The 26,116-nt window shown below is 39.8% G+C and overlaps 1 protein-coding gene across 1 annotated transcript; it reads left to right on the forward strand.

Moving 5' to 3' along the window:
- Window positions 1–5,357: 5,357 nt before the first annotated feature.
- frem1a (Fras1 related extracellular matrix 1a) lies at window positions 5,358–24,444 on the forward strand. Its single transcript, XM_053343841.1, has 36 exons — window positions 5,358–5,600; window positions 6,731–6,825; window positions 6,929–7,239; window positions 8,136–8,332; window positions 8,496–8,819; window positions 8,910–9,018; window positions 9,587–9,718; window positions 10,131–10,475; window positions 11,019–11,161; window positions 11,742–11,938; window positions 12,034–12,124; window positions 12,706–12,873; window positions 12,985–13,193; window positions 13,843–13,936; window positions 14,062–14,314; window positions 14,656–14,859; window positions 16,355–16,540; window positions 16,626–16,822; window positions 16,916–17,135; window positions 17,277–17,421; window positions 17,518–17,663; window positions 18,098–18,289; window positions 18,474–18,738; window positions 19,036–19,453; window positions 19,576–19,777; window positions 19,855–19,999; window positions 20,088–20,217; window positions 20,432–20,504; window positions 21,088–21,237; window positions 21,455–21,663; window positions 21,804–21,851; window positions 21,935–22,120; window positions 22,695–22,826; window positions 23,140–23,255; window positions 23,411–23,496; window positions 24,242–24,444. Exons 1-36 carry the CDS (start codon window positions 5,358–5,360, stop codon window positions 24,442–24,444), a joined length of 6,564 nt encoding a protein of 2,187 aa, XP_053199816.1.
- Window positions 24,445–26,116: the final 1,672 nt, after the last annotated feature.

Consider the following 26,116-nt stretch of genomic DNA (forward strand, 5'->3'; position numbering starts at 1 on the left):
AAGGAGAGGAGGCGCCAGATGTGTGCAGATCAGGTAAGGACATGTTTAAATGTGTGTATGTGTGGGGACCTTTTTTTTTTGCTCTGGGAACAAAGTATGATGATTGTTTTCTTCTTTTTCTCATTCAGTTTTTGGTAACTTTTTCTTTTTTAATTGTTTAGATTTGCACCAGAAGTCTCTCTGTCTCTGCAGCATCTGTTTCTCTTCCCTCTGTCTCAATACAAACTATAATTTACCTCAAATCTGCCTCTAATTGGGTCAAAATATTTGTCTAGTCATCAGGATCCTATTAACTGGAGTGAACGCCTGTAGTTTTAATGTCTCAAGTCTGTTGTCAGTGCAAAATATGGATTCATAAATAATAATTTCACTAACATGGCTGTTGCTTCAGGTATCAATCATCATCAGTGATGCTGTATGTAAAGGGAAAATCATTTCTAAAACTGCACAAACTCAACTCATGTCTCTTATCCAGCAGCTGTAACAAGCACATTATTCATCACACACACTCCCCTCCTCTTTCTTGCAACTTTTTAAAGGTTTTCTGTTGCACATTCTGGACTAGGTTTTTGGATGGCAGCCAACAGTTAGCCACTCATGTTTTCAGCAGAATGCCTTCTTCTTCCCCGTTGTCTCCTCTTTCTCCCGAAAATTGCCGGCTGCTAAGGCCCTGTCATTATTAAGATTAGAAGAAGAAGCGTCGCTGTGAATGGATGTAACAGACATTCCCAGCTGTGAAGCGAAGCCACTTGTTACATGACGCATCGCATTCACCCCCCCTCCATCACCGGGCCTGTTGTTTAATAAAGGCAGTATAAAGTTGACAAAATTCTCCCGGGTTATGGAAGGGTTTCTTATTGTGAGAGTTATGAGGTGCTATGTGACATGTATGACCTCTGAATAGTATTTTATGGTTGTGTGCTGTTACCTTTCCAAGGAGAGGAGGGGTACAGCTGTAAACAGACAGAAGGCATATGTCATTTTAACGTTCTGAACAGTACACCTTTTAATTTAAAGAAGCGGAAGATATTCATTTTTCCCCAAAATTATTACCCATGAATTTTGTAAATGAACCATGGAATGAATTCCAACCTAAATGGCTTAGTATGGGTCAACTCCATAGCATCTTCTGCCATCATCTGTTGAATGCCCCACATTTTCAGACTCCACGTCCTCAGTTTGTAACACACACTTTTCTAGAAGAAAGTGTGTTGCACTTAATTCTCTTACAAATAAAAAGTTGAATTCATAATCCATAAAAAGAACCATTTCTCAGCTCAACACTCTCCAGGAGATTTGAAGCTTTAGCCTTGTTTTGTCTTGTATGTCACGTAGCTTATGTCAGCTAACATATGTCAGCTAGCTTTAGATGGATATTACTGGATAACTGACATTACTGAGTCAGTTTACCGACGTGGTTTATGTCCATGCTTTACTTCTGCTTCTGTTACAGTATGTCTCAGTTAATTGGGGCACCACTTGCTAACATACTACAAACATACTGGAACACAAGAAGGGATATCACAGTTCATGGTTGTTGTCTTAACCCCAAAGCTACATGGGTGCCCCACTAGCAGGTTTGCTAACTGTCATTTTTCAAGCAAGGTAGCTTGTTCGATAACCACGGTTTAATTTATTTTTAATAGATGTATTTGTGCAACTTGTCTCATAACTGTATGTAAACCATGTATCTTTAGTGATGCGATTTCTACTCCAGCAGAGCAGTGTTATATAAAACATGATGGTGCAACACAGCTAGTAGGCTTTGATAGCTTTCTCTGTTTAGACATTTTTGGCGCTCTGTTACCTCAAAGCTCAGCAACGTTGGATGGTTTACAGCAAGAGCAGGCATGCCAAAGTTACAGTACATTGTACGTTGTTTCACTACAAAATGTCCCAGTTTTAAATGCTGGTTTAACTGGATCTCTGGTGCTGGGCTCCCCCCAGCACCAGAGATCTGTTTTCATAGGCTGAGAAGTACTCCTCATAACCAGCAAACATCCTGTGTAAAATAGGTGGAGTGCCCCTTTAAGAGAGTATGAATCAACTGGAGAGAGTGGTACTATATACCACCCAACACTGTGGTTTTGTTTAAGTTTGGATTAGGCAGTGCATGTTGTACTGCCAGCCCATGAGCTTACTATAGGAATGCACATCATAGCCTGTCATTAGACCTGCTGGCTTTGACACTCAGCAGGTGCTGCGCCTCGTCCTCAATGACATGTCAGTAGAGAAAACAGTCAAGGTTCACTCTTGACACATGAGGTTAATTCAAGGTGAGGGTGGTGGTCTTTGCTCCTCTGCTCAGGATCCACAGAACCAGACAAATCAGGCAATGGGATGCCTTCCCTGCTTACATCTTGTTGAGATGACATTGTGTAGAAAACTGTAACATGAAGCTTTGCCAAAACAGGAAAAGGATCAACTGCAAACAGGGACAGGACCCTCAGAGTGCTCCAGGCAGCTTAACATTAGGACCTTTCCCACCACTCCCACCTCGCATCTGCTGCTTCCCCACTGGGACTCACATCAGTCAGAAGGCCGGCTAAATCTTTAACAGGACGTATTATGGAGGTCTTTCACAGTGTGAACATCAGCAACGTAGAATCTTGACAATGCTGGACTGGTTGTTATCTGCTAAAATGTGATCTACTCTCAGCTCTGGCATGCAGTTGGACTTTGGTTTGCTCTCAGTCTGCATCTCATTACTGACAAAGCTGCAAAGGAAGTATTGTGTATGTGCTTTTAATGCTATACGATTGTTAGTAACCTGTAAGTTAATGCAGTGACAGACAGCAGTGGAATCTGCTAGTAATCCTACTCTTTCCTGTGTTTCATCTACCTGCTACATATCGTCTACTTTTAAAACTATTTTAATGCTCACAGTAATGATCTTCACCAGAAAGGTCAGTGATTTGTTTTAAATGCTCATTTCAGTCAGTTTAATAGCTAATCCTTAAAACTAAGAAGTTTGTACAAAGTGTCTTCTGACAATGTCAAACTGCAAATAACAAATACCTGTAACGAAAAGCTACCCTATGAAAGTTTCTTATTAACAAAGTCACATATGCAACATGTTTGGAATGCATTCGGAAGTAGGTTCAGTGTCTACTATTTGTAGAGATTCTGCTTTGTTAATGTGCAAGCTTGCTAGCAAGGAGTCTTTTCTTCCATACTTTTACCCATTGCTATTGCTGCATTCCATTTATCGCGGAAGTCGGAGCTGGGAATGACGTCACACCCAAGTTTGTGCTGTTCCAGTTGACAAGTCAGAAAACCAGTTCTACCCAGTTTAGCCAGTGATAGCAATACCAGTTGATAAAAATGCATTTCGCTGTATTTTGCGCATACAAACATTGTACAGTAGCAACATGTCCACAGATAGAAGTTGGACAGTACTGTTTGTACGACTGATTTAATGATACACAAATAACACAAAACTGCTAATAAACAGGATATTACTACAACTTTCACACTGTTGATGCATGGGGGAAGCCATCTCCGATTTTGTGATTGGGGCTGGTGAGTGAGTAGAATTGTACAATTTCCTTCATGTGCATGTGATACTAAAAATTCTCCATAGTCAGAAATTAAGAGTACCTTAACAGCTGATCACATGGTAAGTTGGTGCACTAGAGTTCTATTTTTGCCAATCTTATCTATACAGCATAAATCACAATTGGGCAAACATTGAGGGGTCATGAGGTCATTTGAAGTTCAGTTACATCTGCTGTACATCCAAAATGTCAACTTTCTAGGAACTATGTTAGCAATCTTGTTTTCAGCTTGACTGCCACAGATGTTACTGCTTGTTTCAGTTTAATATGTAATTCTACTGTTACATTTAAAACATTAAAGTCTGTGATTTCCTACAGCCATAACAGAATATGTCGCCAGCTTTTACGATGGTTTCTGAGAAGGTGTTGGCAGCGACATTATGAACATCTGAAATCCTGTTTTTTTTTTTTTGCACACGCAGCTCCTTGAACATCATCTTAGCAGCTTGCTTAAAACACACATTGTTCATAGGGACAAGCTATAACATGTTCCACCAATGCAGAAGCTGATTATAAGGTGTTTCTCTGTTCAAGGTGCTTTCTGTGTGAGGTCCAGGGTCCTCGACAAGTGCTAAAGGAATGTGGCAGGATGACATCTGAAGCCTCTTTTCAAACACAAAACATCTCTACCACTGAGATAAGATGAAGCTGTATTGACTCCTGCAAAGAAAGGAGGGGTTAGGTGCAAGGAGGCAACAATGAAACAGACAATAGATTACAAAAAGCAACTTAAGACACCCTTGGGTTCTATTAAAGAATCTGTTAGAGATGATTTCACAGGATATTTATGCTTTCCTAGGGTAAATCCAGCAGACTATAAAAGTCTGCTATGGCAGAGAGGTCTATGTTGGGGCTGACTCTTTATGCATGTCAAAGGTCACTGAAAAACATCATGTCATTACCAGAGACAGTGTTTAGCCTCAGGGAAAGGCCGACATTTGGTTGTAATGTAATGAACATATTTCAAGGCAAGTTGAGCACAGAAGATATCAAAAAGTCTAAAAACAGAGATCTGCCTGCAGCTGGTTGAAAACTCTGATAATTACTCTTACCCTGACTTCCAAATGTGTTGTTATAAACCAGCATTATCAAGATATTCCTGTTTATGAGAGTGTGGTTATATTGGTTCTCTTTCATGCTTCTACTTGTGGTTCTGCCTGCGTCTTCACGGATATGAAACTTCCAAGTTATGATATGAATACCCAGAAACTACAAATTGCTGTTTTTGGAGTGCTGGCTGTGTACAAACTAAAAAACCAAGATGTATGTTAAATGGCACTGTCTTAGGTTTGGATGGTTAATGATCACTAATTTTATGTATAGCAATATGAATACCTGTTGGTAGGCTGTTGATATTTGGCTGTGATTTTCCAGTTTCACAATCTTTAAAGTGATGAAGTCGGCTCGTGAATTGGTAACTTTTTGTCAATGATTATTATTGTGTTATGGATTTTGTCATTTGTTTTGTAAGATGTGTTTTGCACTTCAGGGCTACCATATAGTATGTTAAAGGCATCATTAACAATAGACATGTAATTATACAAAATGCCAGTCTTAAACCCTTCTCATTTCTTTCACAGCTCCTGACCGATCCTGTGGTGAAACTGTGGTGGTGAACTGGTAAAAAATCACAGCCACATGCAACCGAGTCATCAAATCACAACAGGAAAATGCAGCTCCTTCAGAGAAAAGGCTATCTTCACTTTAAACTATCCTATTGAAGCTTGTGTCGGAAAGTGATCCAAAAATCCTTAGAAGTCTTTAAACACCCAACACAACATCAGCTTGTGACTGACAGAGATGGGTTCACCGGGTCAAACACTGGTTTGGATGTTGCTTCCGTCGCTCCTGTTGGGAATGACCTCTTCATCACACGGTTCCCTTGTGAAAGTCAATAAGGGTTTAAAGGTGAAACGGGGTCAATCGGCCTACCTCCAGGATGGTGACCTTCAGTTTCATATTCCCCGTCAAAAGGATGGATGCAAGGTGGAGGTGGTGTTAAATGAGCCCATTACTCAACGAGTGGGAAAACTCATGCCTCAGGTAATGGAAAGAAACCCTGTGTGTTCCAGGCAGTTTACCATCTATAATAAAACCAAGTAGTATAGTTTGAAGGCATGCATTACACTTCCACAACACTGGTTGACAGTGAACATGTAGGAAACTATATATTATATATTTAGCATTCAGGTAATGATGTGCTTTGCAAACTATATGTTGGTGGAAATGTAATTGCTGCCTGAATTTGATTCTATGCTTCTACTACTTTCTTTTTGCATTTCATTTGTATATTGACATATACAATGTCAGAATAAATTAATTTGACAGTGAGTCTGTGATTTCAAAGGTCATCAGATAGAAGAACCTTCTGGAGAAAAAAAATGTTTATAACCAAGCTTTGTTCAATTTTAATCATGCTTCAGTTGCCAGGAGTGGGAAAAAATAGAATTATATCGTTGGGAAAACATACAGTGAACAGAAAATTTTAAAACGTTGAAAAAGTTAACCCTGAGATCTTTCAAGTATAAATGATTAACCTTAGTTTTACTGTAATCTGAGGTTCACACATTCTAAAACAACATAGCACTTTATCAGACTGAGTTCAGGCCTCTGGACCTCAGAGCATTGGCTAAGCGTGAAAAGCCTTTACTTGTCTTTGCCTTTGATCCTACACACACCTGTATGTTTCCATGTGTTGAGCAGCCTTGATTTCATGTTCCAAAAAGAGGTATTTTGCTGAAGAGACTGCAGTGCGACCTCTTTATACTTCTTCCTTTGTTTTCCAGGTAGACTGCTCGTCTCCTCTCTAATGACTCGGTGTTGACAGATACAGTCAACTGTTGACTGTCCCAAATGAGTCACTTTTATGTTTAGAGTTGCATTCAGATGTTAAGGATTGAAACTGAAACATTCACTTTGCTATAAATTGGCCCACATTATTTTTAATGTGGGCCAAATAAATTTATTCTTTACTAGTTCACTAAGAAATGATGATTCTTACTTCTGCTACTGTTACATTAGCAGTCACCATTATTCTGAAATTGTCAGTAGATTCTACAGTGGCTGCTATTCTGTAAAAGGACAGTTTCACTTTTTGTACAGGTGTTTCTAAGTACTGCAGTCCTAAATCACTTATTATATTTTATAATCATTTGCTTTCTTAATTTTCTCAGGTATTTGACTGCCACTATCTGGCTGATGAGATCAAATATGTCCATAACGGCTGTCCATTGTTAAAGGAGGACAATGTCCTGCTTCGACTTTACAGGTACATCACCCAGATATGGATGGGAAAATGGGGAATACATTTACTTTCTTTCTTTTCTATTCTTGCTCATGTGGCCACATGATGATCTTATGTTTTTGACCAGGTTTACTGAGACAGAGACATACATGGAGGTGTTTTCTCTCCATGTGGACATTCTGGAACCTGATTGTAGTATCATAAAGCTGGGGCCCAAATCCCTGGAGGTTCCTGAATTCTACGGCTTCTCCGATGCTGTGGATGGCAATGTGGTGTCCTTCCGCTATGAGAAGAAGTCAAGCCTGGAATGTAGCATCCATTTGAGTAGCCATGATACCCATCTGCCGGGTCATGGCCAACTGGTCACCGGAGAGCCAGAGAAAGCCACCAAGAGAGGGGACGAGCCAGAGAGCTTCATCCCCTTACGTCAGCAACTCGGTAACCTGTGAATCTGCATGTTTACTGAGGATTGCAAATCCTTCATTTCTAGGGCAGATTCATAGAGTCTTTTTACTGTACTACCATTAAGAGCGCCAGATCATAACTTTTCAAATTGTGTCTAGTTATAGCATTTAGCATCACCAGATTCACTTGGAGGTCATTTCTACAATCAGTCTCTTTATTACAGGGTCCTTTTTAGTGATTTGACAAAGTAACATCATTAATCAGATCATCAGTCAGTCTCATTGAGATAAAAATTTGTTTTTCAAGAGACCTGAGAACAAAAACATTTAAAACAAAATTAGTTGTTAGTGATAAGCATAATGCATTGTGATACACAGTATGTAGCAGCATAACAGTATAAAACATCTCTATTCAAGCACAAACATAAAAATTGATGATTGAAAATAATTTTACAGTTTAAGAAAGACAAACAGCCTTTCATTCTATAGAGATAGCCAAATTTGCTTTCAACTGCATATGCTACTCTCACTTATTTGAGTATTTGTGTGACTCAGTAAGAGTGAAATGGATGCCATTTCAAGTTTTAAATACAAGATAATCAGAGATTGCAGATTACCATGTCTAAAAGTCTGTCATTAAGAAGTGATATCTGGAAAGCAGCAAAAGCAGACTATAGATGAGAAAGTGCCTGGGTTGACGTAGAATCAGAGGCAGTTATAACTGTCATGTGCAAAAAAAAAAAATGTTGAAGGACTAGATAGGAAAAATAATCTGGGTTCTTGTGGCATGCCATTACTGATGGCAAGAGAGATTGTTTCAGCCATAATAGTTTGTGTTCTCCCTGTAAGGAAATCATGAAATCAACTGGTAAAACAAAAATCCCAAAGAAGATATAAATGTAACATCTGTCTGGTTGTGTCATTATTCAGACAATAAAGCCAGGGCCATGTGTAAATCTGAGGACTGCCTGAAGGGTTTGAAGCTTGTGAAGTTCACCAAAATTTCTTGTGATGACTTCCTGATGATGGGGCTGAAATATCAGCACATTGACCCTCCATCTCCAGACATAGACTACATTGCAATCAGACTGGACCTCAAGGATACCAGGAGTGGCAGCATATATCAGGTCATTTTACACTACTGCTAATGTTATACATGTTGTATTTCTTCATTCCTTGTGGCCTGTGCCAGCACTGTGATGTTACAGTACTATCAAAATCAAAACTATCCCTCAGAAATGGCCATTGGTCAACTTGCTAACAACATTTTCTTATTGCACTGCTGTGTAGACCGAACAAGCCTGGATTCCAGTGCGGGTCATTGGTGCACTGCCCAACCAGCCTCCCAAACCATCCTTCATGTCCATGTTTATCCTGGAGGTTGACCAATTCATCCTCACTCCACTCTCCACTGCTACACTAGATGCTGAAGATGAGGAAACTCCCAAACAGCATTTGGTTTTTAACATCACCAAACCTCCCGCGGACGGCTTTATCACACATCTGACCGATCACACTCGCCCAATCTCCTCCTTCACATGGCTGGATCTCAATGACATGCTCATTGGGTATCAACCTCCAAACTCCTCACATACCCAACGCAGGAATTACGAGGTATTGTTCACTTTCTTGAACATTATCTAGTATCAGACAATCACTTTGGCTTAACCAGCGTACCTTGAAAATTCTTATCTTTTCATACAGGTGGAATTTGAGGTTCATGATTTTGTCTTTGAGAAGAGCCCACCAATAACTGTTCACATGTCTGTAAGGAATGCAGACACCAATGCTCCCAGAGTGTCTTGGAACATGGGTATGTTAGCATTATCACACATGCACATTGTTTTAAAGCTATTTGGTTTAAATGTAATACAATGTTTTTATTTTTTTTATTTAACAATTGATCAACTGATTACATGTAATGTGAAAAGGGTTGCCTGAAGCAACAAAGCCACAGATAACTATCACCTAACTCAGCAGTTTTTAAGCCTCCTTTACCTCAGTGTTTGGTTTTATAACACATGAACAGTAGGACTCAATCTCAGCACTCTCTCTCTAGTCAGCTATTTTCAGTAAAAAAGCTTTGACAGGCCCTCTGTACACTACATGCTTTGTTCCAAAATGCTGGTAAAGGTTTTTTTTTTTACATCTAGCATGAGTTCTTCTGCCCCCCAAAAGACAATTCTAGCCATTTTAGTAGCTTAAATCCAAAGGCTGGGTTACACCAAATAGGCTCATATTGACAGCAGTTAGTAAGAAAGCTGGACTCTCCAGCAATAGAGCTTCTGACTCTGATCTTTTTCTTATCCTTCAGAAAGATGCTTGCTATGTACAGTTTACATAACTAAGTGCAGTTTTTCTATTAACAATTTGTCTTATAGGTCTCAGCCTGTTAGAAGGTCAGTCCCGTCCAATAACATGGGAGCAGCTCCAGATTGTGGACAACGACAACCTGAATGCGGTCCGTATCATAACTGTGGACGGGCTGCAGCATGGACGGCTGACTGTCAGAGGTACAGGACACAACAGCTGCCAGTGGGCACATTCAATAATTACATCTGTCCACTTCTATTACAGCTTTAGAATTAGTTTAAGATTTACTATATCACTTTAATGATAAAACCTGTCTGCCAATATTGCAGATATGTTATTCCATTATGAGCTGGTGTATCACAGGGCACCTGGGCTGTTTTAATTTCAACAAGACAACAGTGACTAGGGCTGAACAATTTTAGATTCATTTGTGGTACCACTGGTATTATGTAGGGGTTATCAATCATCTCCATCATGGTCTAATTAGTTTCAATAAACCTATAAAAGTATCACAGTTATTGCAATTTTTTGTTAATACAATATTGATATAAAATGTGATGAACTGTATGTACCAGCTGATGTTTATGTGGTGTTGTTTGGTGCAATCTCCAGGTGGGAAGGGCTTCATGTGCACTGTCAATGACATCAAAGCCGGCGTGGTTCGCTATCACCACGACGACAGTGACTCTACCAAAGATTTCATCATCTTTCGCATCACTGATGGCCCCCATCAGACTCGTCACAAGTTCCCTATCAAGATCCTCCCAAAGGATGACAGCCCTCCTTTCCTCATCACCAACATGTTGCTGGAGGTGTCAGAAGGCCAGATGGCTCTGCTTAGAGGTTCCACCCTCCAGGCTTCAGACATGGACTCCAGCGATGACTACATCCTATTTAACATCACCCGCCCCCCGCAGGCAGGAGAGGTGATGAAGATGCCAGGAGCAGGACTTACAGGTCAGGAGAAACACATAATATTATTCATTTAGTTTACTATGGTGTATACAGCAAGCTCATAAATGCCTTCTACAAGACTCCAGCATGTTTAAAACCAGGTTTAAAGCATAGGAAATACTGCACAAGTACTGCATATCCTTAATTGAAAAGAAACTCATTTAATTCAAACCAGCTTAGCAAAACAGTAAGCTGTGGTCTGTAAAACCAACATAATGAGCTGAAAGAGGATAAAGAGCGTCACTCAGCTTTCACATTACATTTAAATGATCCATTGCTAATATAAAAAATATGAATTAGTAGAGCTGGGAATTGCTGTAATCAAAATACACTAAAATACTTTGTTGATTTTTAAACAGACATATTTTGGAAGATCAGAACATCCAAGCTAAATCCACAAAGAACACCAAAAGACCTGATTTGAACAGAAAGGCCTCTATAGGACCATATACATCCATAAGACCGTACTTCATGTGCTTCATTGTCTCATTAAAATGTTTTAACTATGAATATATTTAATGTGTCTGTTGTTTTTTTGAAATCCAGGTTACCCTGTTAGCCACTTTCTGCAGAAGGACCTGTCCCAGTCCATGGTTTATTATCGACACCTCGGAAACGAAGTGTTTGATGATTCCTTCGAGGTGGTGATGTCTGATTTCCATGACCCCCCCAACTTGTCAGAGCCTCAAGTGGGTAACATCAACATATCTGTTATTTAGTAAATTAATAAAGGAAAATATGAGGGAGATCATTTTTTGCATGCACACCAGTCTAGATTAGCATCTTAACATGCCAATATTAGCTAATTAGCACTAAATACAGAGTATAGCTGAGGCTAATAGAATGTCATTAGTTGTGCAAGTATTTGGTCATAAACCAAAGTACCTAATGATGACACAAGATGAAAAGTTAAGGGATCAACAAACTTATTACACTTCCTGTGGTGATGAAAAATCAGGATCAACAACATCTTTAGGTTTCCTCCTCGAAGGAAGTCTCAGTGTCTGTACCAAACTCTGTGGCAAGCTATCCAATTGTTGTTGTTCACTAAAACAAACTGTCAATATTATGGGATCACCAATGTCATTAGGATTCATCCTTAAGGGACCAGGAATTTCTGCACCAAATAACATGGAAATCAGAAATGGTCTTGGTCTATAACTTATTGTAATCTAGGACCAGGGTACCAGAAAGTTATTTTTGCAATGAAACACAAATTTGTACTTGATATTTGATTCAGTGATCAGTGATGATTTCTTTGTTGTGCAGGTGGTGATGGTACACATAGAACCTGTACCAGACCAACCTCCTAAAGAGGTTCCTGGAGCCAGCCGGTGTCTTGTGATCAAAGAAACAGAAGTGGTCCATATAACACGGCAGCAGCTTCACTTTGTGGACCAGGAGTCACCAGACAGCGAGCTTACATTCACAGTTACCACTCCACCTTTCTACAGTGGACCTCACAGGTTAGTGCGTCCTCGCCTTCAGTCACAAACACACTGGACGCCAAACAATGGAAAAGCATTCTGTCTGAACCATGTGTTGTTGTGTCGATGAGCAGCAGTCCAGATGCAGGGAGGTTGTTCCTGGTGGACAGTATACCCAAATTCACCAAAGACTCCAATGCACCAGTGTTGAGGCTCTTCACACAGGTAATTCTTTTAATTTTAACTTTCTGTCCATTAATTTTGTCTTTGTTTATCACTTAATCAACTGTTCTTACTCCACTTGCATGGTATCGTTTTTTAGCACCAACTAAGCTAAAAGTCTGACTTTTAATTTGATCAATTTAACCAACTATGAAACTTCAAAAAACCTGAAAGAACATGAAAAAAAAGATTTACAAATCTTTAGTGATAATCACTCAATACTTTATTATCATAGAATAGTTCAATGTTGTAGAAATTCTTTTACTTTTTATAGTATACACACAAATACAACAGAAAGAGAAATAAAACTATAATATATTTTTTTTTTAATTGTAAGTCCATTTATATCATCCTGGGGTTTCACATTGTCCTTGGAAATTGAATATGCTGAAATCTGTCAAGTGGAGTGAATTTCCATCAAGTTGAACTAAAGGGGTCCAACGAGGCATTAAATGGGCAGTTGAGCAGTAGCTCTATTAGACTCTGTCCTCGATGCTTCTGAACATTAGTCTGGCTGCTGCAAAGAAGATCTGAATCTATTTGCTTAAAGCTCATTACATTTTTTTGTCTTTTCTTGATTCCAGCATGCAGTGAACTTCATGAAAGTAGCTTACATGCCCCCAATCATGGATATCGGTCCTTACCCCCAGTATATCCAGTTTGTTCTGTCTGTAACCAACAACCTTGGCAAAACAATCACAGGGATCTGCTTTAACATCACTGTGGTGCCAGTGGACAACCAGCCGCCACAGGTACGGAACAGTGACAGGCCACCATGCCTCCAATGTTAACATTATAAATATATGTAAAAGACAATAATAACACTCTTAATCACTTTTAGTGCATGTGTATATGTGTTTCAGGTCATCACAAACCCACTCACAGTAGATGAAGGAGGAGAATGCTGGCTGAGACCTGAACACTTGCTGCTGTCAGATGTGGACTCCATGGAAGAATCCCTAAAGGTGGAGCTTCAGAGAGAACCTCATCATGGCGCTCTGCAGCTTGGCAGCTTCCCATTAAAACCAGGCCTGGCTTTCACTGTGCATGACTTGAAAAGCCTTAAAGTTAGGTCAGACATCTTGGTTCATTCATTTCTTTCTGTCATCTAAAACTGAAACTCTTAATATGATGCAAGGGCCAAGCTGTAATATCAACAAAGTGTGGTGGTCAACTTCAGTTTGGTCTGTCACAACTGCCCACTTTGTTTGTAGGACAGTTGTGGTGGCTTAAAGTTGCATTGAGTGATTCTTGACCACTAGAGGGCAAAGACACAACCCTAACATATCAAGTTAATTAGGTTGTTACAGCTAATGTGCTAGCAATCAACGGCATACTTAGACATTCAACACACACAGGTCAGCATGAGTATCTCTTTGGAGAAATGTTTCTCTCCACCTAACTAATGTTAAACTTACTTAAAGAAGGAATATTACTTGATGTAGCCTACACTTCTTAGAATTTAAAAAGTTACTAGCTTTTATAAACATGACCCAGGCGGAAAAACACCACATCACTCACTCTAGATAAGCATAATTGCCTAATCCAGATATTTGTGAGGTGTCACCAGTAGCTGTTTGAAGTGATTTTAAGGATAAATGGTGGGAGATACCTGTGTAATCAGATGAAGAATCATTTATGTTAATTGTCTGATTTTAATTCAGGTTAGATACCTTGAGAATTCATGACTTAGAAACTCTTTATTTTGTCTGTTTTTACAGATACAATCATGACAATTCCGAAACTTTGGAGGACAAGATTGAATTCACAGCAACAGATGGCACTAATTCAGTCAGTTTTGTTCTAAATGTGAAGGTAATTTCTCTCGTTTGAGAAAACAAAACATTTTTTTTTGGAAATTGACAACCTTGGCTTTATACATTCGTTGTACCAAAGCTGTACACTTGTGCAAAACACAGTGTCTTGATTGTTGTCTCCAGGTGAATCCCATCAATGATGAGGTCCCAGTTCTAGTCATTGGTTTGAAACCGGTCCTCAGCTGTTTGGAGGGAGAGGAAATAGTCATCACAGCTGAGTATATCTATGCTACTGATGCAGACAGTGACAACAGCAGCCTTGCCTTCCTGATCGCCAGGCAACCGTATCATGGTGTGGTGCTCCGAAATGGTGTTATCATCGATCGCTTCATCCAGGCAGACATCACTGCAGGGACTATCAGCTACAAACACACAGGTAAGCAGTGGAGGGTGGGGTTAGACCCATACATACAGTAGGACCGATTAAGTACATTTTATTCACTAACTAGCATCTCATTGTATCATTTGTTCAGGTACATATAACCACATAGTAAAAATAGAAACAATATTGAATGTCTGAAAGAGTAATTTTGGTAGTACTGGTAGTTATTGCCATGAAAATGAAGCAGAGCCTACTTATTAACATTATGTCATGATATCATTGCTTGTCATTACTTGGAGCTGTACATTATTTAAGCAACCAGGACATTTCACAAATGTACCTTGTGGAGATGAATAATTGTGAAAGTGTTTGCTATGCTTTGTTTGTGGTTTCAGGACTGGAGATTGGACTCACTCCTCGACATGACACTATTACTTTCGTCATTTCCGATGGAGAAACGGAAAACTCTGCTCTGTGCTGTGGTGGAGGAAATCCTGTCAGGACCAGAGGCACGACTCGGCTACGTGACAGTCTTCCTGTGTATGACCTCCAGATCACAGTGTTTCCAGTAGACAGCCAGCCACCCTCACTTACAACAGGTGGGCCATTTCTTTGTTACTCGTATGGTGTCCAGAGAGCCAGCTCTGACGTCTAATCGACTGACAAATGTAAAAATGTAAATAACACCATGTTGCATCAAAAAAAAAAAACTTCAATGTTGTAGGCTCCACCGACACAGACATTTTCTGTTATTGTGCTTGGTTAGACCTCTTCTCAAGTTGTACAAACTGTCATTGATTGACATTTCACACTCTCTTTTGTTAGCATTGCTGTTAATTTACACCCTAATTGTAGCTGCATACCATTTAAAGGTGCAGTGTGTAGAATTTAGTGCCATCTTGCTGAACAGACTCAGCAACAATGGAATATAATATTAATGTATATTTTAATTGAAATGAAAATAATGATGAATGAGAATAAGAATTGTGTTTTCGTTACTTTAGAATGAGCCTTTATACCTACATAGAAAACGGGTCCTCTTCCATGGAGCCCTCCATGTTTCTGACATTGCCTGGGAAGCAAACTGTACACTGGTCATAGAGATGGCCTTTCATGTTTTTTACAAGTTTGTAGGTTCTCCTACATGCTTCAAAGGAGGCTGAGGAGAGATGTATTCAGTTGGTTGCTATCTGCAACCTCACCACTAGATGCCACTAAATCCTTCAAGTGCTTCTGTTTTCAGGCCCCTGGTATATTACTCACTGGCATTGATTGGCAAGACACTAATGGGGGAGGCACAAGGGAGCCCTTGTTAATGCTATTAGTTACACCTGTGCTTTTATTGCTATGATAAGTTAATCTTTCTGCCATACAAATGGTGTGTTAGCACAGTAGTTGCCAATTTCTTTTAAAAACCACAACATCCCTTCACAGTGACTAGCATGGACAGTACACCCCCGTGTCCAACACCCCTGTTTCATTCACCAGAGACATCATGATTCTTTTCAATGAACAAAGCATTTATGTACATTTATGTACATTTATGTAAAGCATATGAACTTACCTCCAATGATTTAAAGAGTAGTCAGTAGTTTTGACATATTTCGCCTAGGCCATGTTGCTGCTTTGATTTGAAGATGAATATTGAATATAAAATAGTTCAAATCGAAATAAGTACATAGTTTGGTTGAAGTTAGTTTTATTCCAAAGTGAAATCATCATACAGTTAGCTCTACTAGGACCAGAAAATAACAAGAAATAACTAGCTTTTCTTATCCACAAAAACTAAATAGTTCCGCTTTCCAAGACTGGCCAAAAAAAGTACTCCACCAAAAGTCTTTTTTCATATACACCTGCGATATAGAGCCTGCGATATATTTTATTTGGAATAGTTCATATGAAACATCAGTGATCCTGTGTGGACACATACACAGCTGATTAAGTTGAACTGAAATACATGACATGAAAAGTACAAATTATTTTTATTTGAACAGAACATACTTTAAATTTGATCTGCTATATGTTTAATCATTTGATTGATTGCAGGAATTTTATCATGATATTTGAGAATGATTGGTTCTTTCCTGTTGGTAGGAGACATCTTTGTGGTGGATGAAGGTGGGACTGCACCAATAACAGTGTCTCACTTAAAGGCCTCTGACGTGGACACCGTCCTGGAGAAGCTGGTGGTCAGTCTGATTTCTCCTCCCCAGTTTGGCTATATTGAAAACGTCCTGCCCAGTCCAGGCTTTGAGAAAAGCAACATGGGCATAAGCATAGGTAAGCATTATGATACATTTTATCATCAGACAGGTGAAATCAGAAAAAGTCAAATGTTTGTCTTTTTTACCTCCTTTTTTCTCAGCCTCCTTTTCATACAAAGACATAATTGATGGTCATGTCAATTACGTACAGTCCAGACACCAGAGGATGGAGCCAACGACTGACCAGTTCATGCTCTGCATATCAGATGGCAAACACAGCTCGGCCAATGTGCCCTTCTACGTTATAATCAGCCCAACAAATGATGAGATCCCAGAGTTCATGGCTCGAAATATCACAGTATGTTTTATGTTCAGTCTCACAACTAAAGACCAAACATTCTTAAGAGATTTTGTCCACAAGATTTATTGACTTATTTTCCTGTGTGATGAGGTAAAAGAAGGAGAAATGAAGCAGCTAGACTCTTCAGTCTTGCATGCAATGGATCTGGATGTCCCCAAGAATATCCTGGTCTTCAGTGTGGTTAAACCCCCTCAGCATGGCAGTATCATCCATCACAGCAGTGGACATCCACTAGCTCAAGTCTACAAGCACCAGGAGGCCAGTCTTCAATCCACGGTGGTCGATTTTACAATGACAGATCTTATAAATGGTACTTAATGCATGTTAAAACTTCACACAGCACTGAAGATGACTGGTTTAATGTCAGAGTAGATCTTCTTAGAGCTAATGCTAAATTATTACCCGATAAGAAAGCTTACAAATTACTGCCTGTCTCTTAATTGGCTTGCAGGTAACACTGTCATGTATATGCATGATGACTCCGAGAATATGGACGACAGTTTTACCATCCAGTTAACTGATGGCAGGCACCAGCTCAACAAACAAGTGATGGTTAAAGTCCAATCAGTTAATGATGAGAAGCCTCATGTCATAAGGTGAGACTGAAATCTTCATTACACTTTCCGTTTAAAATAAGTCAGCACATGATCGTGGGAAAGCAAGTGAAATTGTCTCATTGCTCTGTCCTTCAGGAACAATGGACTGGAGGTGGAGCCAGGAGAGACCAGGGTTATATCCAGTGTTACACTCTTTGCACAGGACAATGATTCTCCCTCTGCAAAGGTCATGTACATATTTGAGAGTGTTCCTACCCAAGGGCTACTGCAACTGAAGGTTGGTGCAATGCTGTACATTTTAGCCATGTTGGCAGCATGGCTGTAGGGATGGCAATGATGGTCGGTGTGTCTAGCCCTCTTTCAGTAAAATCTGCTTGATGGATAAGCACCAAATTCTATACAGATATTCACAGACAGATAGTGGTTAAATGTGGTCAGATAGCCAGTCTCTGTTAGCTACATGTAGTTGCAATCACTTTTAAAACACAGAACTTTTGTAAAATCCCATAAACCATAATAACAATGGAGCAAGGCACAATGATATTTTTTACTTACTAGCCACCAGGACTGACTGCCCATCTATGCACCATCTTGGCATGTACTAACAAATACATTGGATTGAGCTGAAGCTGACCAGTGAGAAAGAACATGATGCCTGCTATTTAGGCATCGAGTTATAAATGCTCCTAACTTTGACTGATCCTGTCTCAGATAGGTCAGGACTGGGTGACGCTGACAGCAGGGACTAACTGCACCCAGGAAATGGTGGATATGAACCTTCTGCGCTACATGCACACAGACCTGCACAGTGCTAAAACACAGGAATTCTTTGTCTTCCGCTTGCTGGATGGAAAGAATCAATCACCCTCACAGCACTTCCACATCTCCGTCAAAGATCTAGAAAAAGGTACTGGAATTCAGTCTTAAATTCTTCATTAGACATAGGTATGAATAAAATAGGCTTCTTGTGATATGCTTGTGACTGACTGGCTCCATGTGAACCAACATGTTCCGGTTCCTTTTGCCCAGTGTGACTTAACACTTTCATACTTTCATGGCTCTATTTTTAATGTGTCCACCGCTTTTTACAGGAAATATCGCCATCTTTGTGAAACCAGTGAACGTCAACCGTGGCGACCGTGTGGTTCTCACCACAGATGTGCTGTTAGCCACAGACAGCACGGACAAATCTGAGGAGCTTCTGTATGTTATCACCAACCCGCCTGCTCATGGACACATTGAGTACATCAAACATCCTGGACTGACCATCTCCACCTTCAGCCAGATGGACATAGCAGCCAACATTGTGGCTTATGTGCATGACAACCGAGCCAGCACACCCACAGAAACCTTTCAGTGAGTCTAGAAGCCCACAACTTAAAATACTGCCACCAGAACAGGGCTTAATATTTGAGAACATCTGATTTTGCATGATGTAAACATGATGACACTCTATTGTTAACTATTTTAGTTTTCCATCAACATCTTCAGAGTTAAATGGTATAAGGTTGCCAAGGTAGGGGACAAAAAACCTCTACTTTATCAATGGTTTTTCCATTTATGGCCTTGAATCCAAAATGCTTCCATACGTTTTCAGATGGTTTGGTGCCACAGTTTTCCATTATCCAATCCAATATTTGTATGTTTTCACAGGTTTGTTGTTAGTAACGGTAAGACTAGCCGAAATGGAACCTTTGAGATTGCAGTGGAAATGGTGGATCGCATTTTGCCATCTTTGACCTCCAACAAAGGCCTTACAGTTCCACAAGGATCCTCTATGATGCTGGGTCCTGACTGCCTGGCCATGTCTGACCCTGACACTCCCCCCAACGCCCTGACCTTTGTCCTTCTGCAGCCGCCGCAGTATGGCAGGCTAGTTTTAGGTGGAACCACACTGACTGTTGGCTCAAACTTCACCCAGAGAGATATACAGGAGCTAGAGGTAACATATAAACATGATGGGGGGCCATCACAGATTGACCGGTTTGGCTTTACTGCCTGTGACAGCACCAACCGGGGCTTCCTGCTTGAAGGGCGGTTACATACAGAACCTGTGTTCTTCACTATTCAGGTAAGTAATAGCTGCCTTTTGTGCATAAGAACTTGTTTTGATAACATTTGAAAATATTCACAAATTTACTTTTTCTATGATATTCTTGTTAACCTGTATTTACAAGCTGTGTGTAATTTCAGATCAAACCTTTGGATAAGTCGTCTCCTGATGTTGTGAAGCTGCTCCCTCTTTGGAAGGCAGAGCTTTTAGATGATGGACGATACGGGATCTTTTTGTCATCTCGGGAACTTAGGGCCCAAGACAGACATAGCAAAGAAGAAGAGCTGATATTCTGCATCATTCGCCAGCCCTACTTCAGTTACCTAGAAAATATCACTACAGGTCAGGAAATGAATTTTGTTTTTAGTTGGTAACAGCTTAATTTAGATTGAAAAACTAATTTTGTTTTGCTCTTACAGGTGGTTTTGTACCACAGTGTTTCTCTCAGATGGAGCTGAACAAGAGAACTATTGTCTATATCATCAATCCAGACAGGGACTCTCTGTCAGATAGCCTGGAGTTCAGAGTGTCTGATCCTCTAGGGAATGCTGGGCCCTCTCATATGTAAGAAGAAACAATGCTTTGATTTTTTTTTTTAAGACATCTTGATTTAACAGTTAGGGCTTCACTGTTGTTGACCTTGTTGTTGCAGACTTGAACTGAGCTGGTCCAGTGTAGAGCTGTCTCAGCCTCAGTACTCTGTGTGTGAGGAGCGGAGAGCTTTCTCAATGGATATCATTCGGAGGGGAAACTTGGCAGAGTCTTCATATATCACTGTCAAGGTCTGGAAGCAGTGTTGTTGTTGACACTGAAGAGTCTTTACAAATTCAGTTTTTATGTACATCTGTTTGGAGAGTTGATGTAACAATAAAATACTTCCATTAAGATTTATACAGGCCCTGGACTGCATTTTTGACAGTTATCATAGTTCAATTATCCTATATTTATTACAGTTTATTTAAAGACCTTTTTCTCCATCATGTTACTTTATCATAGGTAAAGGAGCTGACTGCAACTGCAGGAAAAGATTTTCTCATAAGCCCTTCTTCTCTTATCCAGTTTGATCCAGGTATGTTCTCATTAATATAGACACCTTGCATTATGCTTTTTAAATTAAAGGAATACCTAATTTTACACATGAAGATCACTTTATTCTCAGCCTGAAAAAACTGTAATGTCTAGGGCTCAAGAGACAGACACATTTGTAACAGAAAGTTTGTGTTACTAACTTGGCATGGTGACATGGGTGTTTTCTGGTTGCATTACAGGAAGTGTAGGATCCATTGCTTTTGGAGTTTAACCCATACTATTGACTAAAAATCTGTATATCTCAGCTTCTGCTGTGCTGATTTAGATCATTCTTTATGTAATTAGTCTTTTCAGAAGTTCAACTTTTTAGATGTGCAATACTAAAATGCTGGAGTACTCCTCTAAGTAAAGTATAAGAGAAATGTTCTATTACTCCAGTGATGCTTTGTTGAGATGGTTAACATTGCCTTTAAAGTAGCCAGTGTGCTTAGAATGAAATGTCTTGCCAAATTTCTTTATCTGAAACCCTCTATAGCTAAACAACCAAAAGTAATTTTAGTTACCAATAATCATATCAGACCAACCCCAACTTGTGTAAAAAGTTGTGATATCTTTCCATGTAGGAGTATCAAAGAGGAGCTGGCAAACTGAGATAATTCTGGATCACCTCGAGGAGGCTGAGGAACTGTTTGAAGTGCTGCTAGTCTCTCCAGAAGGCACAATGATTGGCAGCATCAACAAAGCTCAAATCACCATCAGAGACACAGGAAGAGGTCAAGTTGAGCCCCAGTTTATTCCTGGTTTATTCCACGCACAGAATGCAATATTTTACAAACTTTATTGTACATATATACACATTTAATACCCCACTGATACTTCATATCAATCGTTACAGTTTTATTAACCATCATCTGTGGATAGTGGTGGATGTCCACTTCCACGTGATTGATTCAAACCACTAATATAACTGTTAAAACTTAAAAACCACAGGACAGTGCAGGCTAAACCAGGATCAGGGGGCTCCAGTTCTCGGAGGAAAGGAGATTCGGTCCAAGGCGTACCCCCAGCATGGATCCATTAAACTAGAGAAACTGCCCCTAGGCACAGACGCAGTCATTTGGAATCGTGGAGACAGTGTTTCCAGGCCTGGAGTAGGAGTCCAAAAAAAGAAACTCAGAGCTATAGACAATCCAAAGTCTGTAAGTACCTGCTCTTTAAGATCAACAAAGGATTTGACTTCATCCTAAATAAGTGCCATTGTCTTTTTTGTTGTGGCTTCATTTCATGAGCTTAACAATTCTGTCAACAGTTAGTTTAGAAACTGTGTTTGGGCTTTCAGATTGCACCTTCATCTGTTTTTCACAATGGGACAGACATAGTTTACACGGTAAGCAGAAGAAGCTAATACTAATTATATGATGGTCCTAAAAGTCAGAAAAGTCTCAATTTTTGTTGTCTGTTTAATTCCAGTATCATGGCATCACGCAAATGAAAGTAGAAGACGACACTTCCCCATCGAGGAAGGGAAGAAAGGCAAGCGTCCGTGTGGTTAGCAGGGGTGCACAGCAACAAGCATCAGCAGCGCTAACTAAGTCAAAGCCTGGCCCTCAAAGAAAGGTCCCAAACCCTGCAAAAAGTGGATCTGTCAAAGGACATGTGAGTGCAATGTCACTTGTCGTTGACTCCATGTTGTTCCAGCAATGAGAAGTCTATTTCACACTGTACACTACAATGATAGCAAATTACCATTGTTGCCATTTTTGTTACTGTTTTTATTTAATTTATTTTTGTATTTTTGTATTTTTGTATTTTGTACCGATAGTGATGTAAACTGATTAAGTTGTAGATGATATCCTCATTCTTCTTCCCACTAGCAAAGCTCTGATTGATCTATTGCTTCTCCAACCAGGGGAAAAGACTAGTCAACTAGCACAAATCCAGGCTAATCGAATTTCTCAATAAATTGGGGATGTGGGTGGTTTTAATATGAATTGCATTAAAATTGTGGTGCTGCCTTGTATGGTGAAGTATGATTTATCATACTCACAAATTTCTGGCTATCTAAGACTTATAGGATAACAAAGTCTTGCCATGCCACTCAAGTGATATCAACAAATAATTTTTACCTCTAAATATATTGTGGCGCGCTTCATATAATGCTAGAGAACATATTGCATTCCAGTTGAAGCAACTCTGAATTAATGTCATTGTGAATATGTATCGCCCATAGGTTGCAGCTGATAACGCCATCCCCAAGCCATGTGTTCCAGAGCTGATGGGTCTCTTACATTTCAACCAGACCACCAATCAGCTCTTTCACTGCAACGGTGTATCCTGGAAACCCTGGGCACCAACTGACCAGGTTCTATTCAAGCATCACAACATAGATATCATATACTTGTAATTTATCTTGAATTAATGGAATCAGGTCATCAGGAATAAACTGCTATATAGAGTTGGGTGTCATCTTTGTAATAATGAAAGTCCCTAATGATCCCTACTGGTAACATATTAAGACTTAAAAATAGTTGGCCCAGGATAGAGCCTTGTGTCACACCATATGGAAAGCTTTAAAATAACTATTTCTCTATCCTTGACACCTTAGTATTCATCTGAAATCATTCATGTTCACCTACAAATGTCAACATTTCTGCTGCTTTCCTCTTAAAACACAGATGGTGAGTGCTCAGCTATGTCCTAAAGGCTGGGCCTTTCACAGTGGCCACTGTTACATCCTCAGCACTGAGCGCAAAGCCACTTGGAGCACAGCTAACAGGGCATGCAAGGAGAGGTACAGAAAAAAACAGACTTAGAGAGAAGGGGCAAGCATGAACAAACAACATGCTTCTGGGTAGTTGTCTGTCACACACAGAAACTATGTAATCAGAATTTTATGCTCCCTTCAACATGAATACACTAGTTTGCTTCTCTCTGATTTGATTTCAGATATAAAGGCAGTTTAGCAAGCGTCCTCTCTAAAGTTGACATGGATTGGCTGTGGGACTTCAGCGGAAGGAAACCGTTTTGGATAGGTGTGTATCTTTAAATCACTTGTTGCATTCTGATTTAAAGATGATTTACAACATCTTTAAGTAACTGTTATGTGTAATCTGACAGTGTCAGAGGTTCACTCTGCCAATTTTACATTGGTTCCTAGTTTGTGCCTACAAAGACGTAATAGCAGTCTTTGATTCTGACATGCTTTCCTTTATCATGCTTTGTTAAACATGTCATTAAATTGAATGTTACGACATCCAGGCAAATTAACTGCATTACGAAACTTACCCAATGCAGTGATTAAATCTTTGGTAACATCAGCTGACTGCCGAGATATTGTCAACCCTTGCAGTTTTCACAGTAAAAGACTACGCTGAAAGGCATTTATTGTGAAGCACATGCAGGAAGAGGTGAGTAGGAGATAGAAGCTTAACACATCCAAATTACAGTAGGTCACTTCAGCAAATCAATGGAGTAGAGACGTAGAAGTATTCAATGGTAATTAGTCATGTCTGGTTAATACTGGATTTGCTTAATAAGGTCAGTATTTGGGCCAGTTTTAATCTGATAGATTGGATCCACGCCTGCTACCACACCACTCACTTGAAAGCTATGCAGTTCCTTGCTGTTACTGATGCTGCTGTCACACTTCATATTTCATTGCATTTCATAAGCTCACCATCCACCTGTAGGCTCTGAGTGTACCTTCGCCCAAAAGGGGAAGTTACTATCATCACTCCCCAATCCCTTCATTCATACGTTTCTTTCTTGTTGTGTAAGGCCTGAATGACAGAGAGGGCAGAGGAAGTTGGGAGTGGGCGGGTGGCGAGCCAATCAGCTACACCAACTGGAGGAAGACCCCCCCTCGATCCAAGATGAAAGGGGCCAAAAAGTGTGTCCTGGTGTGGAAGAGGGCAAAGTGGCAGATCAGGGACTGCAAGGCTGGCAGAGGTCATCGCTACATGTGTTCTGTCAAGACTTGACATTTGTGCCATTGTGTTCAGATGAGTTATGGGAGGAAGGATTGATCCTCAGGATGTTTAAACTGCAATAACAAACAACCTTCCAATAAGGATAAGCGGGAACTGTGTTTAATTGGTCGTTTCATTTATAATGAACTTTGTGGCCATTTTTGTGTCAAAAAAGTAACGTGAAATGTTACATTGTTTACACTTCATTTATTCTGCTTAACCACTGAAAGTATGTCAAATATTTAGGGTCTTCCTTATTTCAAACAGAACCAAGGCTGTATTACCAACTGGGTAAAACTACCCTAGGGCCCCAGACTATGAAGGCCCCCAAAAGCCCTGTGTCATTTGGTTATAATTGTAATTTAACATGTTATCTGATATTGTATTTCAGTGTAGCAAATTTCTTGAGGTCTACTCTTGTTTTAAGCCGTTTTAATTTATATTGTTCTTAAAATTGTACATACTCTTAAATAAATTTGTTGTTTAATTCAATTCTCACAAACTAGTGTCACAAAGCTAACTTGGTGCCAATATACTGTTTGGTTTCCGTGACTACAGGCTTAAATGTAATGAAAATGCTGTGCCTGGGTGTACTGTACTTACTGTACTACTGTATACAATGCACAGACACAGATGCTGTCAGTGTGGAGGGGGGGGGGGGGGGGCAAATGTGGGCCCCAAAAACAAATATTTTTCCAATTTATTGAACTATCCACCAAAGCTCGAGTTCTTCATTGCTACAAACACATCTTCAAACTGTATTAATGCCATTTAAGAACATTTGATGAGCTCTTATATTCATTGTAAATTAAACTGTTGTGGAATACATTGTATGATCAGTTAATTTTTTTGCAGTTATAGAGACACTGATTGTGTATAAATGTATTTTTGAACATAGTTTGACATTGGAAAATATGCTCATTCGCTCTCTTACTGAGAGTTAGATGATAGAGATGGTACCACTTTCTTGTTTGTCCATTTACAGTCACTGTTTCCTTGCCAGGGGGGGTGATTTGAAGGAGTCTCCTGGTAACCCCACCATGACAACAAGGCTCAAGGAATTCACTGCCGAGAAGTAGTCCAGCACGTAACTCCCTTTTAAACCACATGAGAGTGGTGTAGAATTCCCTGAATGTCAAATGATTCCTTTAGAGCTTGATATCAGTCAGACAAGACTCTAATCTGTGGTGTCATCAAGAGGCAGCTGCCCCGTAACTGATTGTGTGCCTGTGTAAACATCCATAGTAAAATGAGCTCATATTATAGAGGTAATGCTCTCAATGAATTAATATGCCCATTATCTGGGTTCAGTAGTCAAATTACCCATGAGTATAGGAAAAGTTAATCTGATAATGACATTTCTTTATTGATTATAAGCTCCTGTCAAGCTGCTGTTTTTCCTTTTTTTGGTGACTGCAACACTATCGTTGTTTTTCGGATCTGGGCCAGTGGGTCCTGCAAAACCACAAGGTTCAGCGGCAATGTGATTATCTCCATCATGTGATCTACAGCCGGGGTATGAAAGAGGGCCTTTTATTTGAGCTGGGCGCAATCGTCAGAGGTTTTGCATGCAATGAGAACACACATCAGATCCTCGTCAGCTCGGTGAGTCCAGCTAAAACTCAATACTTACACATGTACACGGTGTATCTAGATATATATTGGAGTAGAAGAACATCTTGTG

Source organism: Scomber japonicus, chromosome 22 (assembly GCF_027409825.1).
Source record: "Scomber japonicus isolate fScoJap1 chromosome 22, fScoJap1.pri, whole genome shotgun sequence".
In the NCBI taxonomy this organism is placed as follows: Eukaryota; Metazoa; Chordata; class Actinopteri; order Scombriformes; family Scombridae; genus Scomber; species Scomber japonicus.

Bases quoted from the DNA above. Each gene is read 5' to 3' on its own strand.
- frem1a (XM_053343841.1), top strand. From the start codon at position 5,358: ATGGGTTCACCGGGTCAAACACTGGTTTGGATGTTGCTTCCGTCGCTC. The intron at 14,315-14,655 runs GTAAGCAGTGGA...TTGTGGTTTCAG, and splicing joins TATCAGCTACAAACACACAG to GACTGGAGATTGGACTCACT. The intron at 17,664-18,097 runs GTGCAATGCTGT...TGTCTCAGATAG, and splicing joins GCTACTGCAACTGAAGGTTG to GTCAGGACTGGGTGACGCTG.